A 27,813-nucleotide genomic window follows, 5' to 3' on the forward strand; every position below is an offset into this window, starting at 1 on the left:
CTATCATTCTTCTAATGTATAGGTTGCGATGTACAAAAAGTTATATGAGGAGGAACATAAGCTTCATCTGTCTTATTCCCCTGCAACAGAAGCAGCTCCAGGTTCTGTCTCTACCCATCTTGTAATTTTTCTTTTATTTGGTTGGACTATCGTTTGGCCAGGAGCATTGCTATTTCAAGTGTATTTAGTGGGCAAGTGAAGATAGAAATGATGTGTTTGATGACAATGGAAAATTGGTAGTCTGTGAGTGATGAGGATTTTTATCTGTTATTTGATGTTTTAGTTAATCTCATTTGCCCAAAATCAGTATAAATGTTATGGATAATAGTTATCCAACAACTTTGTCGACGAACAAAGTGGTTATGCTTGCTAGTTGTGCCAGGTCCCCTTATGAAAACTTTTACCTGATGCTAATTGGTTGAACTTGCTTCTCATTTGTAGTTAATTTTCATTATTTCTTTGCAATAGAAAAAAAAAAAAAACCACCCTCATTGATGCATCATCTAGTAGAAGGGTTTTGTGATTGGGTTGTTGACTTAGATTTTGGATTGGTATGTAGTAATTTCTTGAGGTGTAACTTATTATGATGGTTAACATTGAAAAACTGTTTACAGGACTTCGAGTACAAGATACACTTGATTTATTTAAAAGATAGAATAGAATTTCCAATAATGCCAGGTCATTAATGGTTTCTTCTATGTTTCTAGTGGTCTTATTAGTGGTTTCTTTTATGTTTCTAGTGGTCATAGGCTTAAAAAATAGCTATCTCAAAATGATTGTTAGGCTTGTGGCAGAAAAGGAAATAATAAAATTGACGGATAAGCATTGTTTTACTGTGGACAAACTTGAATTGCATGCATTATTTGTTAGCCTGACTTGCATATAAGTTTAACATTTATGATTTCTTTTAATTTTTATCCTGTTATAAATATTAGAATTTCTTTTTCTTTTGGTCTTCTTTTTGAAATTTTAGTGTTTTCATGATAGTCTTACATCCATTAGGATGTATTTTGAGTTCATGTTTTACTTTCGTTTCGCATTTTTTCTGCTTTGCACTATCTTTTGAAAATTTATTTATCTATAGAAATAATAATTAGAAATAGACGCATTATTGCAGTTTGTGGAAGGAAGGATCTCTTGCTTCTTCTTGAAGGTTCCCAGGTATCAATATTGGCTCTATTTCTGGCTTTGTGGGTGGAAGGTGTGGGGGGGGGGGGGCAGGGGGAGGATGAGTGTGCCTGTTATATTTGCTGACATGCTGTATCCATATAATATATAAAACAGGAAGCTAGTAAGAAAGAGCAAGAAAAAGCTGCTGAACGTTTAAGATGCCTTGAAGAGGATCTAGCTAAGGCCAGGTATGTTCTTGTTATATTTTTTCCAGACTCATTTGTGGTCTTTGTTATAGGCTTTAAAGTAGAATTTTTTTGGGGATGTTATCTGTAAATTAGGTCTATGTGTCATATAGTCAAATGAGTGTCGGTAGGAGTTCCTATTTCTTTTAGGATAAGGGATTCTAGGAACCTATATAAATCAATGTACTCTTAGTATTGAGATATAGTCATATGGGTGTTGTTTTGTGATTTTGTGATGCTATCAACCTTAGATGTGACTGTTAGGAAACCCTAGGTTGAAGCTTAGGAATTTCTTTTTTACCCTTTTCTTTATCTAAACTTTCCTACTTTTCTCAAGTATTCAGATTAAAGTAGCCCCCAATCCTAACCTCCTAACCATCCTATGTTAATTAAGTCTCTTTATTTGTTTGTTATTTATTTCTCTTTAAGCAGGGGTTCAGTGTGTATTTGTTGGCATGTAGTCTATGCCTTAATTTCACTCGCATTATGTTGTTTTTGTGTACTCATGTAGGTTTAACTTTTCAATGAGGAAGTAAACATTTTCTTTTTAAAATTTTAATATTTCCTGTTGATAGTCAACTCCCTTATCGTTAAGATGTAGTTTTTTTTTTTTTTTTTGCTACTTTATAAGAAAGAAGGCAGTGAAATGCTTAACTGTACTATGTAGTTTTTGTGTACTCATGTAGGTTTAAGTTTTCAATGAGGAAGTACACATTTTCTTTTTTAAATTTTAATATTTCCTGTTGATAGTCAATTCCCTTATTGTTAAGAGGCAGTTTTTTTTTTTTTTTTTGGCTACTTTATTAGAAAGAAGGCAGTGAAATGCTTAACTGCTTAACTGTACTATATCAGCAGACTTTATGGCCATAAATCAGCAGCTGAAGCCTCCTTTAAAAGCTATTTAAAATACAGAGAAGCTAAATAAAATTAAATTGACAATCCTTACACTTCTTGATGATTATTTCTTAAGTTTCCTGTGCAGATTATGACTAGTTTAAATGTATCAGTTTAAAGCCCCTCATCTTGTTTAAATGTATCTGCTAAATACATTCTGTTGATTTAATATTTCTCTTTCTTTTGCAGCTGCTAATAACCTTAATAGTCACTTGTCTATAGCAACTTTTCTACTTGCATTATTGTAGTGTTACAAATGATCTGTTGCTGCAAATTCTTGTAGCAGAGTTCACTGTTGGATTATTTGGGTCATTTTCATTCTTGTGCTTATTAATAATGGTGTTTGATGCAATTGTAATGCAAAGTCACCTTCTCTAATTCCTTTTTGTTTTTACTTGGTGAAACATCTTATTATTAGCTTTTATGTTATCTTTTATTGACAGGGCTGAGATTATATCTTTACGGTCGGAGCGTGACAAGTTGACTCTTGAAGCGAATTTTGCAAGAGAGAAACTGGAAAGTGTCATGAAAGAAGCTGAGCGTGAGGTAATTAGTGCCATCATATCCTTTATATCCTTATTTTTATGGAAAGTGCTCTCTACAACGACGAACTAAGCCTTATATCTCATAACTCTAGAGTCGGTTGTATGAATGGCCAAAAAAAAGAATCATGTTAGGTCGTAGTTTTGAATCTTCTTGTGCCACTTATTTCTGTAAAAAGGTCTTTTCATCTACTTCTTTAACCTTATATGATCTCTTATTACTTACATCCACTTCTTTCATGGTCTAACTCTAGAAGCTTTGGTCTCTCTCAAATTTAGAAGCTCATTTCTCCTAACTGATGTACAGATAGGCCTACGTTTCACATGTCCAAATCATCTCAAAAGGACCTCTCATCTTTTCCTCAATTTGGACTAACCCTAAATTTCCTTGAATCTTTTTATTTTTGATTTTATCTCTTTTATTCTTTCCACATCCGTTTAAGCATCCTCATCTCCGTTATGTTCATTTTTCTCTCATGTTGTTTCTTAATGGATAACAATGCAGGCCCTACTGTTGTTTTAGACAACTTTGTCTTTAACTTGAAAGACATGTTGCAATCACACAACGCAATTGATGCATTTCGCCATCTCATCCATCTTGTTTGAATTCTATGATTTACATTCCTCTCTATCTTACCATTGCTCTGAATAATTGATTCCAAATATTGAAAATGACTACTTTTTGGTATTACCTCACCATCCTACTTAATCACATTACCACTCGTTTCCCTATGATTATTAAACTTAAATTTCATATATTTAGTTTTAGATCTACTCAATTTAAAGCCTTGAGACTCCAGTGTATGCTCATAATTCCAATTTTTCATTAATATTATCACTAGTTTTGGCAACTAAGACTATATCATCAGCAAATAACATACAACATGACACTTTATCTTAGATATGTCTAGTAAGCTTATCTATAACTAATGCAAAAGGAAATTGATTTAATGCTGACCCTTGATGGAATCTTAAGGTATTGGGAAAGCCATCAGTCAAGTTCCCAGATGTTCTCACATTCGTAACAACTCCTTTATACATTTCTTTAACTATGTTAATGTATTTTAAAGGAATCCCTTTCTTCAATAAGGTCAACCAAAGCACCTTTCGGAGAACTTTATTGTATACTTTCTCCAAATCGTTAAATATCTTATATAAAATTTTCTTTCTCGCCTGAAAACCCTTTAACAAAAGCCTCAATAGGTGAATTGCCTTTGTTGTGGAGCATCTTGGCATAAATCCAAGTTGGTTTTTCGTAAATAATGACTTCATGTCAACTTACATTCAATCACTCTCTCCTAAAGTTTCATAGTATGGCTCCTAAGTTTTATTCCTTGATAGTTAGAACAATTTAATATATCACCTTTATTCTTGTATAAAGGCACTAGAATACTCTTTTTCCATTCTTCTGGTATCTTTTGAGTACGTCAAATTTTGTTGAAAAGATCCGTCAACCATCATATTTCTATTTTATCCAAGTATTTCCAAACCTCAATCGGGATTCGATTTTGGTCTTTTACATCTTTCTTTGCTTTCATCCTTATCAAAGTCTTTTTAACCTCAAATGTTTTAATATTATATTTGAACACATGATTTATATCCTTAAAAGGTATGTTAAATTCACCTATATCATGCTAAAAATTGCTATTAAAGAGATTATCAAAATAATCTCTCTATTACTTTTTAATCTTCTTATCCTTACGCTAAAACTCTGTCCTCTTTGTCTTTGATACATTTTACGCTATTAAGATCTCTATTATTCTTATCCTTCATTTTAGTAAATTTGAAAATCTTTGTTCCTCCATCTCGTCTCTAGTTTTCTATATAATTCCTCATTTATCCTAGTTTTTGAATTTCAAATAACCTTTTTGCTTTTTTTTTTTTTTTATGTTGTCTTATACTTTAGATAACTCATTTCGTTCCTATTGCTCCTTAAATTCTTATAACACTCCCGCTTAGCTTTAATTATTATTTTCACATCCTCATTCCACCACTAAGATTATTTTCCTAATGGTGCACATCCTCTAAATTCACCAAATTTCTCTTTACCAACCTTTGAATTTTTGTAGAAAAATTTTCCCACATTTCTTCTACATCCTCATCAGGTTTCTGATCAACCCTTTTTACCAACCTATCTCTAAAAGATAACATTTTGTCCCCCTTAAAATTCCACCACTCAATACGTGGTTCTTGATTTTGGTTCTTGATTTTGACGTATCCTTTTTAACCCTCGGAGGTGAAAGACATCTAGAACTAGCAATGTATATTGTGTTCTCACACTTTCACTCGATATAACCTTGTAATCCTTACAGCTACTTTTTTTCTCTTTCCTCATAAAAAAGAAATCAATTTGACTAGCGTTTGAGCCACTCTTAAAAATCACCAAATGTGAATCTATTTTCCTAAAACATGTGTTTAATATAGTTAGGTCAAATGCAGTAGCAAACTCTAGAATATTAACATTGGTATCGTTTCTTTTTCCAAAGGCATATCCTCTATGCACCCTTTCAAAGTCACTACAATCTTGCCCTACGTGACCATTAATGTCTATTCTAATAAAAAACTTTCTCTGTTTGGTATAACTTGCACTACTTCGTCTAAATCTTTTCAAAATTTTTTCTTACTTGCTTGATCCAAACCTATTTGTAGGGTATAAGCACTAATGACATTAACAGTTTCTTTTCCTAACATAAGTTGAATATATAAAATTCTATCTCCCTTTCTTTTAACCTTAGCCACATCATTCTTCAAATTCTTATCTACAATTATTCCCATTCCATTTCTACTCCTATATTTACTTGTGTATAAAAGCTTAGAGCCCCGTGTTTCTATCTCTCTAGCCTTTTCCTTACCCATTTAATTTCTTGGAGACACATATCATAACCTCTCCTATCTCTACTAGCTTATCAGTTAATGATCCTATATTACAAGTAGCAAAGTGTAACTTAATCCTCATGGAAAGTGCTCTCTACTCTTCAAATTTCTGTCTTGGTTTTTGTTTAGTTTATGTATGTTGAAATTTACATGTTAGTGTTGACATTCAGTTCTTTTTTATTGCATGTGGAACATCACAGAGGGATGAAATCCATGGTGTTCTGGCGAGAAATGTGGAGTTCTCACAATTAATTGTTGACTACCAAAGGAAGCTACGTGAAAGTTTTGAATCTTTAAATGCTGCTCAGGAGCATTCTCGGAAATTGACAATGGAGGTAATTGTTGTGTTTTGAAAACTGTCATTCTGACTTGCCAATGTATTGTGTTTGGCAAACTTTGTCGTTCTGACTGTTGCCAATTTTGCTGTTTATACATTTTGTTCTCATCAGGTGTCTGTATTGAAACATGAAAAAGAGATGCTAGCAAATGCTGAAAAGAGAGCATGTGATGAAGTTCGCAGCTTGTCAGAGAGAGTTCATCGACTGCAGGTTTATATTGTTATTGATTTGGGCTTAATTTCCTTGTTGCTTTTAAACTTAATTTCACTTATTTTAAAAGTTTCTATAAAACCAAAGCAAATGATAAAAACAAAATCATAATTGATTAATGAACTAATGACTAAAATTAAATACTAATTTTTATATAATTGTTCTACATAACAGTCAAATCATAAAATTTTTTATCAAAAATTTCATTTTATTTCTTGAAAAATATTGTTTGCATTTTCTATCTGAGCACTTTGTTTTGTTGTTTCCAAAAGCAAAAAGCAAGAAAGAAAAGAATCAACCCAAACTTTGTTTCTTTCACATTTGATCAGTACCAATAAAAATTCTAATGTAATTGTATGCAGGCTAGCTTGGATACTATCCAGAGTGCAGAGGAAGTTCGTGAGGTAACAAGCTTTAGTTATTTTATTTTGAATATATCTTTGTTCCCTCATCTGTACTTACTTGACAAGTATTTTGGTTGTATCACACTGTTATCTAATTGTGTTGTAGGAAACAAGAGCTTTGGAGAGAAGAAGGCAAGAAGAGTATATTAAACAAATAGAGGTGTGTCATGTCGGGTTTATTTTGCAACATTAACAACATCTTATGGAAAATTTTGGGTGGGTGTATTTGGTAACTTGAAATGTTCTCTTATATTGTTCTTGATGTAATCAGTGTTGTTAAGGAGCTGTGCCTTAACGTACCTCACACCCTTTTGGGCATGGCACTTTTGATCAGGTGCACGATTGATGCGCTTAGGCGCACTTTTTTGTAAGGCTGAAGGCACAAAAAGGCCTACCTGATTGAAGTGTCTCTTTTGATTTCTTTTTCTTACTGTCTATCCTTGTTATGGGCTGTACCTTTTAATGGTAGAAAAAGGGCCAATCTTGAAACTCAGTTTTGAGTATTCAGCAACGGACTTGAGACCATAAGGAAATCAAGGCTCATATCTCTCTTCAGTTGAAAAAGGTGCGTTTGATATCTTATCTTGATTATTCTCTCTCTTCCCCTTCTCTTCCATTCAATTATTTTATTTGATCAAAAGTTGTCTCATCTTTCTGTAGACGTTTTCTATCTTCTGTATTTTCATTTTCCTTTCTTACCTATTCTTTTCTTAGATCTTTTTCTTTACTAAAGCACATAAATATGCATCTGTTTTAATCTTTCAAAACAAGGGGCATATCCCTCTGTTATCGTGTGTTAGAAGAGGGGCTTTATTCCACTGTTTTAATATGTTTCTTTTCTGTTTTAATGACAAAAAATTAGAACTTTTTCCCCATAATTCTGATTACCTAAAAGCAGAGCATATAGATTCAACTTTTCTTCCGTAAATATAAACTTTTTCTACCATGTATTTTTCTTCTTCCGACTATTTTTGGACTGGGGTTAGTAAAGGACAGCAAAGGAAAGGAAAGGAAAGGAAAAGAGGGGTTTTTAAAGGAAAGGATCTTTCATTCCCTTGTTTGGATAGCTAAAATGAGTATTGGAGAGGAAGGGACTGATCACAACTTTGGTTTGGTTAAGCTGTGGAAAGGAAAGGATGTATTATATTACTCTGCTCAAATTATACTCTTTCAAAAGTAAGTTTTTTTTTTATCATGTTAATAATCTTGACATTAATTATTTTAAATAATTTTGAAAGTTAATGAAAGAAAAATAATGTCAATTAAAAAGAGTATTTTTAACAATTAATCCATAAAAGAATGTATGGAATTATTGGTATACAATGATATTTTTTTTTCTTTTCAAAATTAATCCATTAATGAGGAAATTCAATAACTTAAATATTTATTATTAAGAGAAACTTAACCATAAACTTCTATAAATATCAGCATTTTCCTACAATTGTATGTGTTTGGTCAAGTTCTAATTTTTCTTTTTAGAATTTGTGAGGTGACAACAAAATGAAAAAAATTTATACCCAAGTGTAAATTAAAAAAAATTGTAGAAGTTGAAGATATTGACCAAAAAAAGTTGATGAATGAGTTGTTAAAGATTTAAAGGCTGTATCAATGGTTGAATATCATAGTGGTGTTCTTGAAAATTGGAAAATAATAAGGGCATAGAAGTTATTTTACATTTTAAAAAAATTTTACTCCTTTCCTTTCCTCTTTGTTTACTCCTATTTGGGGTAATTTGAAAATGGAGCTTTTGAGAGAAAGTGAGGGGTGCTCAACCCCCTTTGCCTTTATTTTAATTTATATGATGATAACCAAATAAGGGAAAAGTTTCCTTCCTTTCCTTTCCCCCCTCCCCTCAATTCAACATAGTGTAAAGGTATTATAATGACATTTTTTTTTTTGTCGGTGCAGGAAGTATCAGACAGCAGCAATTGTCAATAATAAAAGCCTAGGTGGAAGTACGATATTCTAAAATATCTCCATTGGAGCCAAATTTTGTCGCATCCAATCATGCTTGTTTTGTAGAGTCATATTGAACGTATTAGGCAACTAAATGAAGCAGTTTGTTACAAAAATATATCTGAAGCTTATTATGCATAACACATAAGAGTTTTTCCTTCTGGGTGTTTATGTACGAATTATACATACATACACATATACATATGTATGTATGTTGCATACCTACATACAATGTATGAATGTGTATGGGTGTGTGTCGCTTTACTCCACTAGGGTGAGAGAGGTATGCATGCATGCATCTCCACTTAGGTAGTGTCTGTGTGGGTGTATGCATGCTTCACTGGAGCGAGAGCTCTTTTTTTACCCTAGCGCCTTGGGTGATTTAAGGGTTCTATCTCCTAGAGTATGCTTTGTGCTTCTGACAACACTGGATGCAATTGGTTCTTTTGTATCTTTTCTCTTGATTTCTTTTTGTGTTCCTTTAATTACATTTTAACTTTCCTTTGTATCTATGAATAAAAGGGGGATTTTGGGGGGGGGGGGGGACTTTGCTATGGCATGGGTGTGGATGTGTGATGTAGGTTTTCATGAAAGTCTGATGTTTCTTATCATCAGTTTAGAAATAAGTTTGGAATGGGATATCTGCGAAATCTAGTAGCACTGCCTGAAGCATCTCTTGCTTTAGTTGATTGGTCAAATATTTTTTGAAGGAATTTTATTTGCTGTCCTTTGGCATTATTCTGCTTTCTCAAAAATTGCTGATGTGTTTCTTTCCATGACAAACTTTTTTGCCCAACTAAATTTTATAGAAAGAATGGGCTGAAGCTAAGAAACAGGTGCAAGAAGAGAGGGATAATGTTCGTACTCTCATGTCTGACCGTGAGCAGACTCTGAAAAATGCCATGAAACAAGTTGAAGAAATAGGAAAAGAATTAGCTAATGCTTTGCATGCTTGTGCTGCTGCTGAGGCGAGGGCTGCTGTTTCTGAGGTAATGTCATATGTTTAAACTCTATTTGAATTATTGCACTGCAGTTCCTATCTGCTCTAGGAGTTATATGTGCATTTTTTTTTTGCAGTCATTGGAGAAATATTTTTCTTTCTAAAGGAGTTTTTGTTCTGATTGTTTTTCTTAAAATATATTTTTATCAGGCCAGACTCTCTGATCTGGAGAAAAATCTTAAATCTTCTGATGCTAAGGTAATGTTCTCTATATTCTTATGTTAGGTAATTACTATTTTACCACTTTAGATGTTTTCTCCCTGTGAAGTGTATTATTTCTTTTCTGTTCTTTGTACTGTATTTTTAGAGATTTCTCTATCAGTAGTTGTTTTATTCTGTCTGCAACTTTGTTGTTTAGAGTGGTCTTTTAAGGGTTGTTTTCAGCCTCCAAACACTTTGCTTTGACTACTTTCTGATATTCTGTCCCCCTATCTGTTTTTGGCGTTGGGGTAAATTCTCATCTATTCATATCTCTGTAACCTCCTAAGCTAGATTTCAATCTTATATTTGAGATCAAAGTTGGGCCTTGGAGCACTTTTGGCTTTTATTCTATGACCTCTGCTGACTGCTATTAAACTTTCACCATTTCAGTGCCCAAAATATCTGTTAAATAATTGAAAGGGAAAAGGAGCATTAATTGAATGTAGGCAAATGGTAATAAATTCAATGCCAGCCTGGGTTAAGTTTTGCGGGGTTTGAAGGATTGGCGAAAATGGTTTGCTATATGGATGTATCAAGAGATTAATTTGGGAAAAGCCATTATTTATAGCTTTTGAGTGTTATTTCTTCTAGGCTTCAATCATATGTATGTGTTGTTGCTAGAACACAAATTCTAATGAGGCCCACAGAAGCTAATTCTGATTAGTTTCTACATCTGGAACTAATTATTTTTATTATATGCATGGAGGCATATGGACCTTGAGTGACACTACTGAGGTATCCTTTTCTGATTCGCCATTCTAAGTAGTCATTCCCAAGGTTTGAACATCATACCTTCCTATTGAAAGTCTCAAATTCTAACAACCGGTTTGTCTACTTTGCCACTGCATCAGTATTTGGAATCATTTTATGAATTAGTAAACATTTAGAACACCATTTTCTTCTATCTCATCTGCAGTATGCTCTTGATCTCCTGTAACTCATGGTTAATTTTGATTTGCTGATGTACGATATTTGGATATTGGTAAAATACTTATTTTTTCTTTCCCAAATTGTCATTTACTACGTTTTTCCCATTCTTCCTCCTCTCTTCCTCCCTTTCTTTTTTTTATACATTTTCATAAAGGATTTTTTTGCATTGTTTGGTATGTCTTCTTTGTATCTGATTTGGCTTTCTTGGCGATTATTTGCTGGTACTCTGATGCAGATTTTGGCAATAGATGGTGTTACTGGACCATCCTCTATTTCAACAAATGAGGTCAGTGTTTTTCATGTATTGGTTTGATTCGTTTTTAATGAGGTGTCTGTATTATGTTTCATTGCCAGTGCTTTCTGCTTGTAACATCGTGTATGGCTACTCTGGCATTTGATTTTTTTCTGAGCCAAAACCATTGGAATATTTTTTAAATTGTTAAACAACCAAGTTTCATTTTTCCAGAAGAAAATTGAAAGAACAGTTGAAAAGTAAATACAGCTATTTGAAGGCGACACATAAACTAAGTTCCAGTGTACCATTCTTAATACCTTTATTAAGGCATTTTCTTTTTTCCTCAAAAAAAAAAAAAAAAGAATAGTCAAACTTTCCTTGTACATACTACTTTTGACTTAGTTGCATAGCTCCTAGAAACCAATATGAATGCAGATCCTTTTCTTGTAAGAAGAGACTTTCAAGATTCTGGTGTTTGTAAGTTCTTATCATGATTGTCTTAAATCATAAAATATGAGAGAACTCTCTATGCTTAACAGATATTCTTGTGTGTTGTAAATGTTCATTGGATTAAAAACCTGGCTCATTTAGTTCAAAGCTTCCATGTGTACTGTTGAAGTTCTTTATGTGGAATTTTGTATCTATTATTTTGCTATGTTTATTCTGTGTTTGTAAGACCAAGTATCGTACATAAAACTAGCGGCGGAAAATGTTGAAGGCAAAGCGACATCTGATGCAAGCTGAAACTTGGACAATTAATACCAAAAACAACTGGATCAAAACTAAGTCTAAACTCGACTTGACCTGATTTTATTCACGAAATCTAGACTTGATCTGATAAAATCTGGTAACATAGTGAATCATGTCTATTCACCTTGACTACATCAATTAATATGCGTTAGTTCTATAAAATATATTTTTCGATTTCTGAGAAGAAACATCTTAAATTAATTCTATGAATTCCGTGTTAAAATGTGTTGCTGTATTTGAATCGTGATTGCATTTGATTGAAAATTTTTTTGATCTGTAATTCTGTATATTCTTGCTCTCCCTAGTTTCACTGCTGATGAATTTAATATTGTGTTGATTTTGGTTCTAATGTTGGTTTCCTGGTTTGTGTAAACATCTGATATTCACTTGACTATGTCAATTAATGTTTCTTAGTTCTATAAAATATATATTTTGATTGCTAAGAATAAACACCTTAAATTATCTCTCTGGATTCCGTGTTAGAATGTGTTGCTGTATTTGAATTATGATTGAATTTGATTGAAATCTTTTTTGATCTGTAATTCTGTATGTCGTTGGCCTCCCGAGTTTCACTGATGATGAATTGAATATTGCGTTAATTTTGGTTCTAATGTTCATTTCCTTGGTTTGGGTAAATGTCCAATAGGTTGCAGAATTGCCGATGGCAAAGGAAGAGATGGAGAAACTAAAGGACGAAGTAAAAGCTAACCAGGATCACATGCTACAGGTTGTTGTCTACATTGTGAGCTTTTAAGATTTTAACGTAGTTGAAATTATGTCATAGCATGACATGTTGCTTTGCAGTATAAGAACATAGCACAAGTGAATGAAGCTGCATTGAAGCAAATGGAGCTTGCACATGAAAATTTCAAGATTGAGGTATTCTGCAATATTTAATATTTTGGCTGATGAACTTTTTGTAAATGGTTAGCTGATCTGCTATATATATAATTCCTTTTTCTTTAATTTGTTAGGCTGAAAAGTTGAAGAAATCTTTAGAAGCTGAGCTTGGTTCACTTAGAGAGAGGGTTTCTGAACTTGAGAATGAATCTTCTTTGAAATCAGAGGAAGTTGCCTCTGCAACTGCAGGAAAGGAACAGGCTCTTTCATCTGCATTAGCAGAAATTACAAGTTTAAAGGAGGAAGCCGCAGTTAAAAGGTCGAATTGTTCCGCTGTATGTTTTGTGGTTATTTTGATTGTCTATGATTTCTTATGCTTTGCCTTCTGCATATAGTTCTCAAATTGTGGCATTGGAGATTCAAATTTCTTATCTGAAAGAAAACCTGGAGAAGGAGCATGAAAAGTGGCATGCAGCTCAAACCAATTATGAAAGACAGGTTTGCTCAATGCACACAACTTTGACAAGGCTTTTGATGTGTACATTGTTAATCATGAACTCATGTAATTATTCTGATAGTCATATGGCATTGTTCTTAATGAAATAGGAAGTATCCTTCTTTTAAAATTGTTGATATGGTTATTATGGAATTCCTTTTGCTCATCATATCAGTGTTTGTGCTCCTTAGAGGTTTAGTTATATGCATTGTAGTTGAGTTCCCTACATTTCCATCTTGAGAAACAGAGTACCCTGTATTTTTGGTAACATGAATCAAAGTATCTATTATACTTGGCAGTATTTAATCCATAAATTGAATTTTTAAACATCAGGCAATGGAATGGAGTGGAGTCGACTTTTAAACTATGTATTTTTAAGTTTATTGGATGCAAATATAAGTTCTTCTATGTACTTTTTTTTGCACCTTGCTTTAGTTTGCATGAGCACATTTTTGGCACTCTACTTCTAGAGCAGTATGGGGTTCCTAGTTTGTTGTGGGTGACTTTCCCCTTTGACCACACTGGTAATATTTGAATATGTTCAAATACATCTGCATAGTCCTGTTCTAGATTCGTCCATTCTATATGATTAAATTGTCTTGGGTTAATTTATTCCTTATATTACTCGCCCTGAATTAGAAATTTCTAGGTTGTGATCTCAGGACATTCCCAATTAAGTGATGGCTAAAATGTTTATTTTTGCTAGGCTTGAGTTTAATCTTTGATTTGAAGGGAATGCTCGAATCATGTGCTTGTCAGGAAAGATTGTCTTGTGTTGAGCTATGTTTAGTTACACTGGATTTTTTTACCTGTTTTTATAGCTTTAACCATCCTATTTAATGCCAATTATTGAGGATTTCGTAATACTCTTGATTGCTTTGATGATATCCTTTTTGAACAGGTTATTCTACAATCAGAGACCATTCAGGAGTTGACTAAAACATCACAAGAATTGGCTTTAATGAAGGGGGAGGCATCTGAGTTGCGTAAATTGGCAGATGCACATAAAAGTGAAAATGTACTTTATTTTTCTTTTTGTTTTGCTTGTCAAATTCTTTTGCCTCTTTTTTTTGGTGCTGGAAATGAGCCCACCTGTCATGCTTGGCTGCGTTCAGGCTCATGTTGTCTAACTGACCTGTAGCTTAAACTTTGGGCTTAAGTGGTTTAAACCTTAGGTTCAGGCTTAGCTGAAAAAGAAAAATCACATGAAGTAAACACAAAATACAAAGGGCAAAATCTCTTTACTTTCACAACCCATTTTCACCGAGCACACACTTTTAAACTGATACCAGCACTTGCAAGCCCAGTTGATCCCAGAGTCTCATAACTCAATATCAAAAATGTCATCAAGATGTGAAATTAAAGAGGATTAGAGGTATGCAGAATATTTTTTAGGAACTATGGGGTTCAAACTGAGTAGAAAAAAAGAGAGAAGTATAGTTGGAGAGAGAAATGAAGGGAGGAAGCACCTATGGCTGATTATTGTAAAAAGGTGGTGAGATAAGAAGTCTATAGAAGTTAGGAACAATGGAAAATAAGTACTATTAAATAAAGGGAACAAAATATTAAAGAATGCAAAAGAGCTTAACTAATCTAGGCTTGGTATAAGTAATGTCCAATCCATAAGTATGGTCATCAGGGCCTGCTAGTTTTTATACATTGTTATATTTGTTTATTTAAGGAACTTTAACATTTTGTTTACATTTATTTTTGACAACTCTAGTCTATTGTAGTTGCAGTTGCCCTTACTCATAAATCAATTATATTCATTGTTTTGGATATTTAGAGAATAACAGTAAACTCGAGAAAATCCAAAAATAATATCCCTAGAACCACAAAAATCTAAAAGTTAAAACTCTAGTTGGTTATTGTTTACTGACCATATTTGCACAAGCCTAATATATTCCTTTCTCTGAAAATTGCTTATTTTGGCATAGTTTACACTGTAGTGACTATAGTGGTCAGGTTTGATGATTAGGTGGCATGGCAGTGTGATTGAAAGTACTTGTGCTTTTACAGCTTTTTTGATAAAAATTGAGATAGTGCAGTGTGGGAGATAAAATGATAGAGGGATGGTAGGGGTGGTGAAGTACCGTTATACTATGGTAAGAAAGTAAGAAACTTAAGAGATGCTGTGATTTGGCTGCTCGAGCTGGAGTGCAGGGGCTTTTTGGCTTGAGCTCGCGTCACATTGTAGCCAATTGCACCCAATTATGTGTCTAAGACCGAAACAAAATACATTTGTGGTGTGTTTTTCCTTTGTTGGAGTGTAGTCTTGCTGCCTTAATGCCAAACGGAAGCCCTTAGTAGATAGAAGTATCTAATGTTCAAACTCGAACTATTTATTATATTGTCAAAATCCAGCTATCGAACTGTTTAACATTAGGTGACATCCATGACTGGTTTTATTTGTTGTAATAATTGTAAAAGACGTTCAATTCATATTAAATAAAAATTCAAGGCTCTACCTTTTGTACTTTTTGAGATTTTTATGAGACCAAAATGTGAATAAATAGTTAAGACATAACACTTATGTGAGCATAATAATTGCATAAAAGGTAAAGTTATGTTTTCTTGTTTGTTAGGAATTTCAAAATTTAAATTTATAAATTCTTCAATATATATTTATTTTCCTTCTAAAACACTTTTTTTTTCTTTTTTCTTTTTTAAATTTTGTATTCAAGAACAAAAGGAAAAATGTTTGACAACTAAGTAGAACTTATTTAATGAAACCGTGCTTAAGATGTAAGCTTTTTGCATGCCATTAAACTGATGCATATAAATGTATGCACATGTATTTCAAGTTTTATAGTTTCATATGGGCTTTTAGATTGGGGGATTTGAATTAGTTTCCTTAAGTAGACATGTTCCTGTTATATCATACTGTTCGTTGGAATACAGATTTTAAGTTTCACCAAGTGGTTTTATGAGTTATAGTTTCTGCCTTTCGGTTGAAAATTCATATGGTATGTTGCTAAATGCATTAATATGACTTGGCACCTGAGTATGTTATTTTCAGGCTGAACTTAAGGCCAAGTGGGAGATGGAGAAATCAATCCTTGAGGAATCAAGGAAAGAAGCTGAGAAGAAGTATGATGAACTTAATGAACAGGTCAGTGTTGCTCCTGAAACTGCTCTGTTTTTTTCTTGCTGTTCTTGCAGCTTAGTCCTTGGTGTAGTAATTTCAATTTCTCCACATGTAAATAGAGGTATCAGGTTGTATGATTCAACTCATTAAACATATTTGTTTTCACATTATTCCCAACATTACATGTGATAATATTGTGGGTCCAAGGAAAATTAACATCAAGCAACTATCTAATTATTTGATAAGAATAGGCAAGAAAGCAATTTACCACTGAACCAACATTTCTCCTTTCATAAACTAGACAGTTTCCATGCTAATTCAAACAGTATGTTAGATAAAGTCACAGAAATTACAGGTTAGGTTAGTCACGTGTTAATTCAGACACTAATGATCAGTTGCCCATGTTCTCATTTCCCACCTAGAGTTATTTGTTTGATAGCTGAAATCAATGTAAGTGGCAGTGTTTGGTACTTAGAATTTATTTTCCTCTTGGGCACAGGTTATTCTAGTAAAAATTTCAACCATGAGCTGTACATTTTAATTGTACAATTTGGCTGAGAAATAAGAAATCTATTAGGGACACCTAGGAAGGGAACTTGAAAAGGTTGATGCATGTCTTCCTGCTACTATTTGCTTCTGGTTTACTATTATTTGCTCAAACATGAAACAGCATTTTTGAGGATATTTTTCTCTTGTTTGTGTTTCTATTCTAAAGTTTATTTTGCATTTTTTTAATGCAATAGAGTAGACAAATACTGTTTTGTACAATCATAGATTTGATCCTTTATTATGTGTTCCTCAGAACAAAATATTGCACAGTCGGCTTGAAGCTTTGCACATTCAGTTGGCTGAGAAAGATCGTGGTTCCGTACTTTCTGGTGGAAATGTTTTTCCAGATCCACTTGGTGATTCTGGTTTGCAGAATGTCGTTAATTACCTCCGACGGACGAAAGAAATAGTGAGTTCTTTTCTTTTCTTTTTTTTGTAGTCTATCAATCTTTCTGTCTTTTGCTTACTGCCTTTATTTTTGATGTCTCTGATCTTCGATAGGCAGAAACGGAGATTTCTTTATTGAAGCAGGAGAAGTTACGATTGCAATCACAAGTTAGTAATCCCTTTCCATAATGTAAACTGAACTGCATATTTTGATGTTCTCCTGGCATATTATGTCATATTCAGTTATGGGTTTCTATCTACCTGTTTGTTTTTTTGTTCTTGTTCAGAAATAAAGAACTAATTTCTGAGTATTTTGTAAGATTTTTTCTTTGCTTTGTGAGGGAGTTTTTTTTTTCTTTTTCTTATATGAAAACTCTACTTCTTGAATTGCCTTTGACAACTATGATGTTAATGGATTCTATATGCATTAGGTATGCTGCTAGGTTTCATGGAAGTGGTTATTTCAAATTGCTCTTTGTTTGTTCAGGAGAGATTTGACAAATGAAAGATGATGTAAAAAAAAAAATTTTGAGATCTGTTTTTTTTGTTTGTCTGGTTAATGCCTCAAAGATGTCATCAAATGTGTTGTGTCCTCTTTTCCTTGTTTAATTTTTTTAATAAGAGTTTGATGTATAGTAAAAAATGTTGGCTTTATAATGGCATAGCAATTCTCTTTTGTCATGGAATGGTTTAACGTCATGAGTTTCCTTGCATTTACTCTGTAGCTTGAGAATGCTCTTAAGGCAGCAGAAGCTGCCCAAGCCACACTTAATGCTGAGCGTTCCAATTCAAGAGCAGTATTGATGACAGAGGAAGAGATCAAGTCTTTACAACACCAGGTTATTGTTTACTTCTTGCCAAAATAGTGGTTTTAGGGATATTCAATTTTTCCATGCTTTTGCTCCCTTAGGTAGTTTCCTTTTCCCCCAAAATTTGTTTATGTCAATTTCAATACCCTTTGTAAGACCTAGCATTTATTGGTTTATCCTGATGTAATAATGTACCCCTTTTTCTTTTAATTTTGCCTTGCATAATATTTTTGTTCCATAAGCCTCATTGTTAGATTAATGTAATTTTTGCAGATTAGGGAAATGAATTTACTCCGTGAAAGCAACATGCAGCTTAGAGAGGAGAACAAGCACAATTTTGAGGAATGCCAGGTATCTCTTAGGGGGAAACCTGTCACTATAGGATCATTTTGGAAAAAAAGAAAACATTTGAATGTAGTTGCTTTGCCCTACAGCAGTATTTATTTATTATATTTGTTATTTTACAAACTTCTTTTTTTTTTTATTTTATTTTATAGAAATTACGGGAGGTAGCTCAAAAGAATAGGACTGAATCTGAAACTCTAGACAGTCAGCTGATGGAGAGACATATTGAGCTTGAAGCTTCTAAAAAGGAAATTGAAATGCATCTGACAGAAAGAGATCTCTTGGAAAAGAGGGTCTCTGAGGTAAACTGCTATTTTATATGAACACAAGTTTAAAGTTGACACTACTATTTTATATTAACACATGTTTAAAGTGTAAACTGCTATTTTATCTATCTTTTTTTTCAACATTCTAATATTTACTACTTCTGTGAAGTTACTTGAGAGATGCAGAAACATTGACGTGGAAGACTATGATCGTCTGAAAAATGATGTTCAACAGAAGGAGGTAAGATGAAATTTTACGAAGTCCTATCACCCTGTTTTAAGTATTTGAAATGCAATTTGTGAATTAAAACTTTTAGGATCAAGTTTTTTATTTCTTAATTAATGATTGAGTTATTCCTTCGATATTGAAAGATTTTATCTTTTGCTAATTTCTATTAATGGTTAAAGTTATCTTTTTATTCCCTTTTTTGTGTCTTTTATGTGATGAAGATTTTGATATATGCTACTTGTGTTTTAGATTGTCCATTTTTTTAACGTTATGAGGACAAAATATTGAATAGCTTGATTTGGACGTGCTTGCAAAACATGTACAACGTTTATTGAATTAAATAAGTTTTTCCTTCATTGCTTTTATGTACTTTATTTTCCTTTTTACTGAAAACTGAATCTTTCATGAGTTCGGTATCTACCTATCTATTTGTGTTTCTTTTGAGGCCATTATGGGTTGGAATGAGGTCCCCTTGATTGTTACATTATACCTTAAACTTTGCTATTTTGCACTGAAATTTTTTTTCAGAAACAGAATATGTTTACATTGAATTTTTATATGGAACTCTAGAAATTTATGTTGGAAATAACATTCTTAAAGAAATTTCTTCTATGTTGAAAAGAGAAAAAACTAAATTGGAACTGGTTTGCTAATTTTAAGGTTTCTTGAATAGACTGATCAGCAGATCTAGTTATAGATGGCAGTTATAATTTTTTATTAACTCATGTTGTTGCTTTTTGTTTGAATTCTTATGTGCATTTTATTTTCCACCAGGAAAAGTTGAAAGAGAAGGATGCTCAGATAGAGGAGATCACAAACCTTCTGTCTAAGAAGCAGGATATAATATCGAAATTGGAACGAGATCTTGCAAACAGCAAGATGGATCTTAATGACAAGGATAAAAAGTTAAATGATATTTTGCAGTTAGAGGTAATTTAGTGTCCGCTTCTCTGTAATTTAAGCCATCAACTTGTAGGCTTCAGTTGTGGTGTAATAAAGTGTTTGACTGTGTTATTTCGTGTGTAGGCTAATCTAAAGTTGGACTTGGAGAAGCAGAAGAAGCTTGTCCTTCAATTAAAGGTTGTGATCACTACTTAATTGCAATTTCTTTCTGATTCCAACTACAATGTTTTAGAATTGGTTTGTAAGTTCCATTTTTTTTGTTCATGTTTTCACCTAACAGGTTTTCTCTTTTTTCTTTTATTTCCCAGAGGAGAGCTGAGAATTTGGCAAAAGAAAAGGAGCAAATGGGCAAAGAAAATCAAGCACTTTCAAAACTGGTGGAGGAATTGAAACAAGGTAAGAGTTCTTCTTAGAATTGTTACTTAGGTATCATGCCATTAACTTTTGAATTCTTCCGAGTAGGTCGAAGGTCCAGCAGTGATATTACTGGTGAGCAAGTCATGAAGGAAAAAGAGGAGAAAGACACTAGAATACAGGTGCTTAAGTTGATTCTTCTTCTTTTGCCTTGTTGTTTTTTTACCTATTTTGTCAACAACATTTTCCTTCCACAATATTTTACACAGATTCTGGAGAAAACTGTTGAGAGGCAAAGAGAAGAGCTGAAAAAAGAAAGGGATGAACACCAGAATGAGAAAGCAAAGCGTATAAAGTGTGAACGGACTATTATGGAAGCTGTCAGGAAAACTGAAAAGGTTGTCTATGTGTTCTTTGAACATATTGTTTCTGTGGAAAAACTAAGAAATAAATCAGTGTGGAAACTGAATGTATATTGAAAAACTGCTCATTTAGAATTATACGAGAACCTTAGGTTTATATACAACTAACTAGGAGTTAAACTAGGAAACTAAATCTTCCTAAAAAACTAATCCTATAATTGAGAGATTGTCTATCTTAATTTTCTGTCCTTAATTCTAGGGATACAAATACTTAATTCTAGGAATACAAATATAAATATACAGATTACAAGATTACAACTAGCTGTAAATAAGTGTTTTTTCACACTCCCTCTCAAACTGGTGGATAGGTGTTTTCCATTCCCAGCTTGGAAATAATTTTTTGAAATGTTGCACTGCTGAGACCTTTAATCAACACATCTGCAAGTTGACCCTTGGTTGATACATAAGGTGTACAAATCAACCCACTATCTAGTTTTTCCTTTATGAAATGCCGAGCTACTTCAATGTGTTTTGTTCCGTCATGTTGCACAGGATTGTGTGCAATGCTTATTGCAGACTTGTTATCACAGTAGAGTCTCATGGGTCCATCCCACTTGATCTTCAAGTCTTCTAGGATAATCTTTAACCATAGTAGTTCACAAATTCCTTGAGCCATTGCTCTGAACTCTACTTCAGCACTTGATCTTACCACTACATTATGTTTTTTACTCCTTCAAGTCACAAGATTACCACATAAGAAAAGTGCAATAGCCTGAGGTGGATCTTCTATCAGCATCTGTATATGCTTCTAGAACTAACCTTGAATTTCTTTTAAATAAGATACCTCTTTCAGGATTGGCCTTCAAATAGTGCAATATACGGTAGATAGCCTGTAGGTACACTTCTTTAGGACTATGCATAAATTGACTTACTACACTCACAGCATATGCTATATCAGGTCTAGTATGTGAGAGATAAATGAGTCTTTCAACTAATCTTTGGTACATCTCTATATTTACAGCAGCATCTTCATTAGCTTTTCCAATTTTATGATTAGGATCTATAGGGGTATTTGCAGGTTTACATGCGAGTTTCCCAGTTTCCTTTAAAAGATCCATCACATATTTTTGTTGTGAGATGATATCATGCCGTGAGTGAGCTACTTCAATTTGTAGGAAGTACTTCAATCTTCCTAGCTCTTTTATCTCAAATTCTCTAGCCAAACGCTGTTTTAGAGATTCTTTCTCTTTTTCATCATCTCCAGTTACAATTATATCATCAACATACACTAATAGAATTGTGACTCTACCTGAATCAGAGTGCTTGATAAACAATGTGTGATCTCTTTGACTCTGTTTATATCCCATTGCTAGCATAACTTTGGCAAATCTCCCGAACCAAGCCCTAGGAGACTGTTTAAGGCCATATAAAACATTTTTTAGCCTGCATACTTTGTTTGCTTTTAGATGACCTCCAAATCCAGATGGAACCTTCATATATATTTCTTCTTCCAAATCACCATGTAGAAAAGTATTTTTTACATCAAATTGTTGAAGCTGCCAATTGTAATTTGCAGTCAATGATAACAAAATGCTAATTGTATTCATCTTGGCAACTGGAGCGAAAGTTTCTTGATAATCAACTCCATAGGTTTAAGTGTAGCCCTTAGCCATTAACCTGGCTTTATACCTTTCAATAGTACCATCTGCTTTGTATTTTACAGTGAAAACCCATTTACACCCCCTTGGATTTTTTCCTTTAGGCAACTCTACCAGTTCCAATGTTTGATTTTTCTCTAAGGCCTTCATTTCTATTTTCATGGCTTGTCTTCATTTCTCACTGGATAATGCCTCGGATATTGTAGTTGGAACAGAAATAGTGTTTAGGCTCACAAGAAAATTTTTGTGGGATGGTGAGAATTTTTCAAATGACATAAAATTAGAGATTGGGTATAGTGGATGTTTAGTACATTCTCTGGTTCCTTTTCTAATAGCAATAGGCAATTCATAATCACTAGTTATAGTTTTGGGAGATTCATGCTCATTTTGAGAAACAGAGTAAAAAACTATAGTTACCTCATTTCTAGAGTTAGGATCAGGTTCTTGGATTGGCATTGGTTCAGGATCTGGAACTTTCCTTCTTGAGTACACCTTTAATTCCTTCATAGAATCAAAAATAATATTATCCTTTGTCACATCTTTTGTATTTGGAATGGTTTCAGACTCAAATTCAGTGTGTGATTTGGGCTTAGCAGAAACAGGTTTCGACTCAGAAGAATTAATGGGTGTAAATGTTGAAAAAGGGGACAAATCAAGCAAAAAGAAATCTTTATCCTTATCTTCCATGAATGAAGTCTCTCCATGAAGATAAGGTTGAGTAAAAAATGGTTTACTTTCTTCAAAAGTGACATCTGCAGACACATAGAATTTTTTGATAAGAGGATGATAGCACTTATATCCTTTTTGAGTTTAAGAATACCCCACAAAAATACACTTAATCGCTTTTGGATCCAATTTTTCCCTGTTATGACTATGAACATGAACAAATGATGTACAACCAAATATCCTAGGTGTGAGATTGTTTGTGGTATTGATGTTGGGATAAAATTGTGAGAGTAGTTTCATAGGAGTTTTAAATCCCAAAACCCTTGAAGGTAACCTATTTATAATATGTGTGGCAGTGAGAACCGTTTCCCCTCAGTAAAATTTAGGTACATTTGTTTGAAAAAGAAAGGCTCGGGTTGTGGCTAGTAAATGGTTGTTTTTCCTCTCTGTCACTCCATTCTGCTGTGGAGTATTAACACAAGATGACTCATGGATAATTCTCTCTTTTTGGAAATAGGTAGATAGAGTCTGGTTGAAGTAGTTTCTTGCATTATCAGACCTAAATCTCTTGATTCTCACTCCGAATTGATTTTGGATCATGTTTTGGAAGCTTAAAAACACACTATTGATATCTGATTTGAATTTAAGTAAAAAAACCCAAGAGACCTTGGTACAATCAATTATGAATGAAACAAACCATCTCGCACCAGAAATATTAGGAATTGTAAAGGACCCCAAATGTCACTATGAATCAAGTAAAAGGGAGTAGAACTTCTTTTGTTATTGATTGGAAAAGACACACCTCTATGCTTTGCAAGTTCGCAAACATCACAATGAAAATCTTCGACATTTAATCCTTTGAACAAAGAAGGAAACATGTTTGTCAAGGTTTCAAAAGAAGGATGTTCAAAACGAAAATGATACAGCTAGATTTTGTCTTTATTAGAAGATTTTTCAAAAAGAAATGACAAAGGAAAACTATTCTTGATATTACTTGTGTTATTTGACGTCTCAAGATAGTATAGTCCATCCTTTTCTTTAGCAAGTCCAATAATCTTCCTTGAACTCTGATCCTGAAATTCACAATAAGAGGGATAAAAAGTTACTTTGCAATTCATATCTCTGGTAAGTTTTTGTATAGATATCAGATTAGTAGACAATTCAGGAACATGAAAAACATTTTTTAGAACAAACGAGGGATTAACTTGAACATCTCCTAATCCTGCCATTGTGGTAAGTGAATCATTTGCAACAACAATTTTCTTATTACTAGGACACAGGTTATATGTACTAAACTTTTGTGAGGAATGTGTCATGTGGTCTGTGGCCCTTGAGTCAATGATCTAAGAACTCGTAATAGGCTTAGCCGAGACATTTAATCCATGAGAACCGGAAGCTTTACCTGAACTAGAAATCTTACCTAAAGAATATACCACAGTAGGCTTTTTAAGGATTTTCAATAAGTTTCTCAGCTTTTCAATCTCTTCCCTGTCGAACTCTCATTGTTTCTGAGAGATTTGTAGTATTCCAGTGATTTTTTCAGTTAACATTTTCTCAAATTGGGTGGTAGTGATATCTTTCTTTGAAATGGTTCGGCAATAAATGCCTAAACAGGATTCGGCAATGAAGGCCTAAAAAAGTCAGCAATGAAGGTTGCAAATTTTGCTTCCCAAGAAGAACCTAAAGCTCTGATACCATGTAGAAAAACTAAGAAATAAATCAGTGTGGAAACTGAATGTATATTGAAAAACTGCTCATCTAGAATTATACAAGAACCTTAGGTTTATATACAACTAACTAAGGGTTAAACTAGGAAACTAAATCTTCTTAAAAAACTAATCCTATAATTGAGAGATTGTCTATCTTAATTTTTGTCCTTAATTCTAGGGATACAAATATAAATATACAGATTACAAGATTACAACTAGCTATAAATAAGTGTTTTCTCACAGTTTTCTTTTGTACTAGATGGGATGTCAATGGCTAATATACTTGTCAGCTACTTGAACTTGACTTGGTCATTGTCACACTAAGCTTGAGCTTGAGTTATCGAGTGAGCTTAGTTCAACTATCTTCACATGATCCTTGAAAGATTGCAAGCCTACTTGATCTTTTTAATTTTTTAATATAAATTTTTATATTTTGAATATATATGTATAAATATTTGTATAAGAAACAGCATATCAATTCGAGTACAAATAATCGAACTTGAGTGAGCCATGTATTGTTTTGGCTTGAGCATAAATGCACAAGCTCGAGTGACTTGGTTTCTTTCTTGAATCGAGCATAAGCTTCATACCCTAATAAGGACCATAGTATTGGGCTCTGAATTTCACAATGTTAAGATTAGCAGCATTAAGTTTGCTCATAACTTCTCTTTATTTATTTTAGTTTTTGTTTGCTCTGCTCTTAATGTTAAATATATTACAGGGAAAAGCAACCGTTTTAAGCGAGCTTGAGAACTATCAGCAGGCATTGAAGCGCATCTCAGAAGAACTAGAAAAGCTCAAGCATGCTGAAGGCAATCTTCCTGAGGTAAAAGTTGTGATGCTTATCAATTAATTAGTTTTCTCAAATTGTTTTGGTGAGTAAAAGGATCTGGTTGCTTCTGTTAGTCATTTAAACATAATAATATTACTCCATGTCTTTTCTTTTCTCATTGAGACGCCAAAGATCAAACAATTGCGTTCAAAATAATGCCAACTTCTTTTATTTCTTAACTTAGAGAAAATAAAATGGAAGAATAGTCATTTGTTTTACCAAGAGGAAAGATAACTCACACACAATGAGTAAGAGAGTTATCATTATTTTTCTTTTTTCCCCCCCTTTTTTCGCCCTAATTTATACCAAATTGGGGATTTTTTTATTTTTAATTTATTTTCTTTGCTGCAATTTGTTAATTTCTCTTAAAGTGATCGAGGTTCTTTAGCGGAAACACTAATTAATGACTGCAGATGGACTTTTGGGTTTCAGTCTTGCTTTGAGAGAAAAGGCAAAGCCACTGACTTCCCTTACTTAATAATGTTAGCAGTTAAGCATTAGTAGTATTGGTTCCATATCTTGAAAAATATATTTGAAAAAGAAAAAGGGAAAGATGCCATCTTCATGCCTACTAATAGTTATGGTTTACATATTAAATATTTTTCAGTGTTGGTCTTAAAATTCAGATTTCTTACTGGATTTAATTTTTTTCAGGGTACCTCAGTGATTCAGCTTCTTTCTGGTACCATCTCTGATGATCATGCTTCTCCATATTTATCTGCTGCAGAGGATTTCGAAAGAGTTGCACGTTCGATTCTGAATGAGCTTGGAACTGGCTCCATCCCTGGAGATGTCCCTTCAGTTGACACTTCACCCACCTTTACAGGTTATCCTGTCTGGAAGTTATGACTTTGTTTGTTCTTTCTTTCTCTGCTCTTGGTGTGACAAAATTTCATTTTCAGGCACAGCAGTTTCGGATCAGGGCCCTGTTGTTGCATCCTCAACTGCTCCTGCAACAAGTCACCAACAACCAGCTAAAGCATCAGAAGAGAGGAGATCTATTTTACCTAAAACCAATATTGAAACACGCAAAACAGGGAGGAAGCTTGTCCGCCCACGTTTTGTCAAAGCTGAAGAGCCACAAGGTGACGTGGAGATGTCAGAAACTACATCTCATGATGCTGATGCTCAAGGAACTCTCACTCAACAAAATCAACAACAATCAGTTCGCAAACGTCTGGCTTCTGTTACTTCTGAATTGTGTGAGGATATACCAGTTCCTGGGGAGACGAGCACTGATGTGGCTGTACCTGTTCTAAAAAAATCCAAGGGTTCAGATTCTGCACAAGAGGCGGCTGAAGGTCAAGCTGCTGCTCTTTCAGAAAATCTTGCTTGTCCACAAGTAACTGAAGAACCTTATGATACTGTTGGTGATGTGACTCAAGGTTCAAATGAGGAGGTTGTTGACGTGAAGGAAGAGGCAGACACAATGGAGGAAAATTTTGAAGAATCAAAAGAACCCCAAGTAGATAGCACAAATGAAATTGGAATGCAGGAAAATAAAAACAATATGTTGGATGAGATCTTGGATAAGGCAGGTGGAAACGAGATGGTAGTTGATGATGAATCAAAGAATTCAGCTGAGCAAGACAGCCAAAAGCCCATTCTAGAAACTGAGAGTGAGAGGGAAGAAGGAGAAGTGGTCCCTGAGGTAGCAGCAGATGTTGAAGGAGGTGCCAATGTGCACAATGTGGTGGGATGCTCTGAGATTGGGGATGGTCAGACAGAACTAGTTCCGTCTCCTGTGGCTTCACCTTCTAGGGTTGATGATGAAGCTCTAGTTACAGCAGCAATAGAAGGCGATAACTCTTCTGACGTTGTAAATGATGAGAAGAATGATGAAGGTGATTTAGTTGAAGAGGTTGTTGCGGAAGGATTTGACAAGTCAAATGATGTGGAGACGGATACATTGCCTGAAGCTGCCACTGGTACTAATGAAACTGCTTCAACAAGTGTTCCACCAGATGCGGAGGTCTCAAAACACATTGGTAGTTCAAGCGCTGCACCAGAAGCTGAGGATGTAAAACAGACGTCTCCTGTAAGTGGAACCTCAACGGTGGTAAATCTACAAGAGCGAGCTAGGGAAAGAGCCATACTGAGGCAGGCAGGAGTGCTTGCTTCTTCAACTAGAGGTCGTGGAAGGCCAGCAATACGTGCTCGAGGTGCCCGGGGACGCAATGGGCGTGGACGAGGAGGACAAAGTTCAGAAAAACAGTGAGCAACTTTTTAAAAGAAAATCTTTATATATATATATATATATATATATATATATTAACGTCACAGCTTGTTTCTGACATGAGATTTTTTTGAGATTTTATTAATTTGTTTTACTTGATTCGAAAATTTTTAATTTGACAAAGTAACTGACGCTTGGTTAGATTAATTACATTTATTCCCTAAGTATACTTTTGCTTTGCAATAGAAAGTTTAAATTTCATATTAGAAGATGAAATTAATTGCATTTAATCACTTTGGTTTTTACATTCAATTTGTTTTTCACTAAGACGTGACTGTTGACATTGTTCCGTTGAAAAATGTTTTCCAATTTTGTTGCTTCTGTGACCTTCAAAATTTAGATAACTTATCAAATTTGGTTTTTAAATATCAGGACGGATTGGGTTTTGCTTGGTG

General features: G+C 33.8%; 1 protein-coding gene across 2 annotated transcripts in view; it reads left to right on the forward strand.

Annotated features, from left to right (window-relative positions):
* Positions 1–27,587, forward strand: part of NUA (nuclear pore anchor) — a 41,696-nt gene extending 14,109 nt beyond the window's left edge. For both annotated transcript variants that reach the window (XM_022861905.2, XM_089754762.1), the window contains 31 exons: positions 23–101; positions 1,118–1,161; positions 1,285–1,358; positions 2,693–2,795; positions 5,866–6,000; positions 6,115–6,213; positions 6,576–6,617; positions 6,724–6,777; positions 9,383–9,562; positions 9,724–9,771; positions 10,940–10,990; positions 12,336–12,416; positions 12,494–12,568; positions 12,664–12,848; positions 12,925–13,027; positions 13,927–14,043; positions 16,045–16,137; positions 16,916–17,071; positions 17,164–17,217; positions 17,775–17,888; positions 18,132–18,209; positions 18,356–18,505; positions 18,639–18,710; positions 19,473–19,628; positions 19,725–19,778; positions 19,910–19,997; positions 20,064–20,137; positions 20,225–20,353; positions 25,072–25,176; positions 25,837–26,008; positions 26,085–27,587. In XM_022861905.2, coding sequence (XP_022717640.2) covers positions 23–101; positions 1,118–1,161; positions 1,285–1,358; positions 2,693–2,795; positions 5,866–6,000; positions 6,115–6,213; positions 6,576–6,617; positions 6,724–6,777; positions 9,383–9,562; positions 9,724–9,771; positions 10,940–10,990; positions 12,336–12,416; positions 12,494–12,568; positions 12,664–12,848; positions 12,925–13,027; positions 13,927–14,043; positions 16,045–16,137; positions 16,916–17,071; positions 17,164–17,217; positions 17,775–17,888; positions 18,132–18,209; positions 18,356–18,505; positions 18,639–18,710; positions 19,473–19,628; positions 19,725–19,778; positions 19,910–19,997; positions 20,064–20,137; positions 20,225–20,353; positions 25,072–25,176; positions 25,837–26,008; positions 26,085–27,400 — 4,281 coding nt within the window. In that variant the 3' untranslated portion in view covers positions 27,401–27,587. The remainder of the gene's footprint in view (positions 1–22; positions 102–1,117; positions 1,162–1,284; positions 1,359–2,692; positions 2,796–5,865; positions 6,001–6,114; positions 6,214–6,575; positions 6,618–6,723; positions 6,778–9,382; positions 9,563–9,723; positions 9,772–10,939; positions 10,991–12,335; positions 12,417–12,493; positions 12,569–12,663; positions 12,849–12,924; positions 13,028–13,926; positions 14,044–16,044; positions 16,138–16,915; positions 17,072–17,163; positions 17,218–17,774; positions 17,889–18,131; positions 18,210–18,355; positions 18,506–18,638; positions 18,711–19,472; positions 19,629–19,724; positions 19,779–19,909; positions 19,998–20,063; positions 20,138–20,224; positions 20,354–25,071; positions 25,177–25,836; positions 26,009–26,084) is intronic.
* The last annotated feature ends 226 nt before the right edge of the window (positions 27,588–27,813 follow it).

This window comes from Durio zibethinus, chromosome 25 (genome assembly GCF_047325235.1).
Source record: "Durio zibethinus cultivar Kanyao isolate XHJ-2024 chromosome 25, ASM4732523v1, whole genome shotgun sequence".
Classification (NCBI taxonomy): Eukaryota; Viridiplantae; Streptophyta; class Magnoliopsida; order Malvales; family Malvaceae; genus Durio; species Durio zibethinus.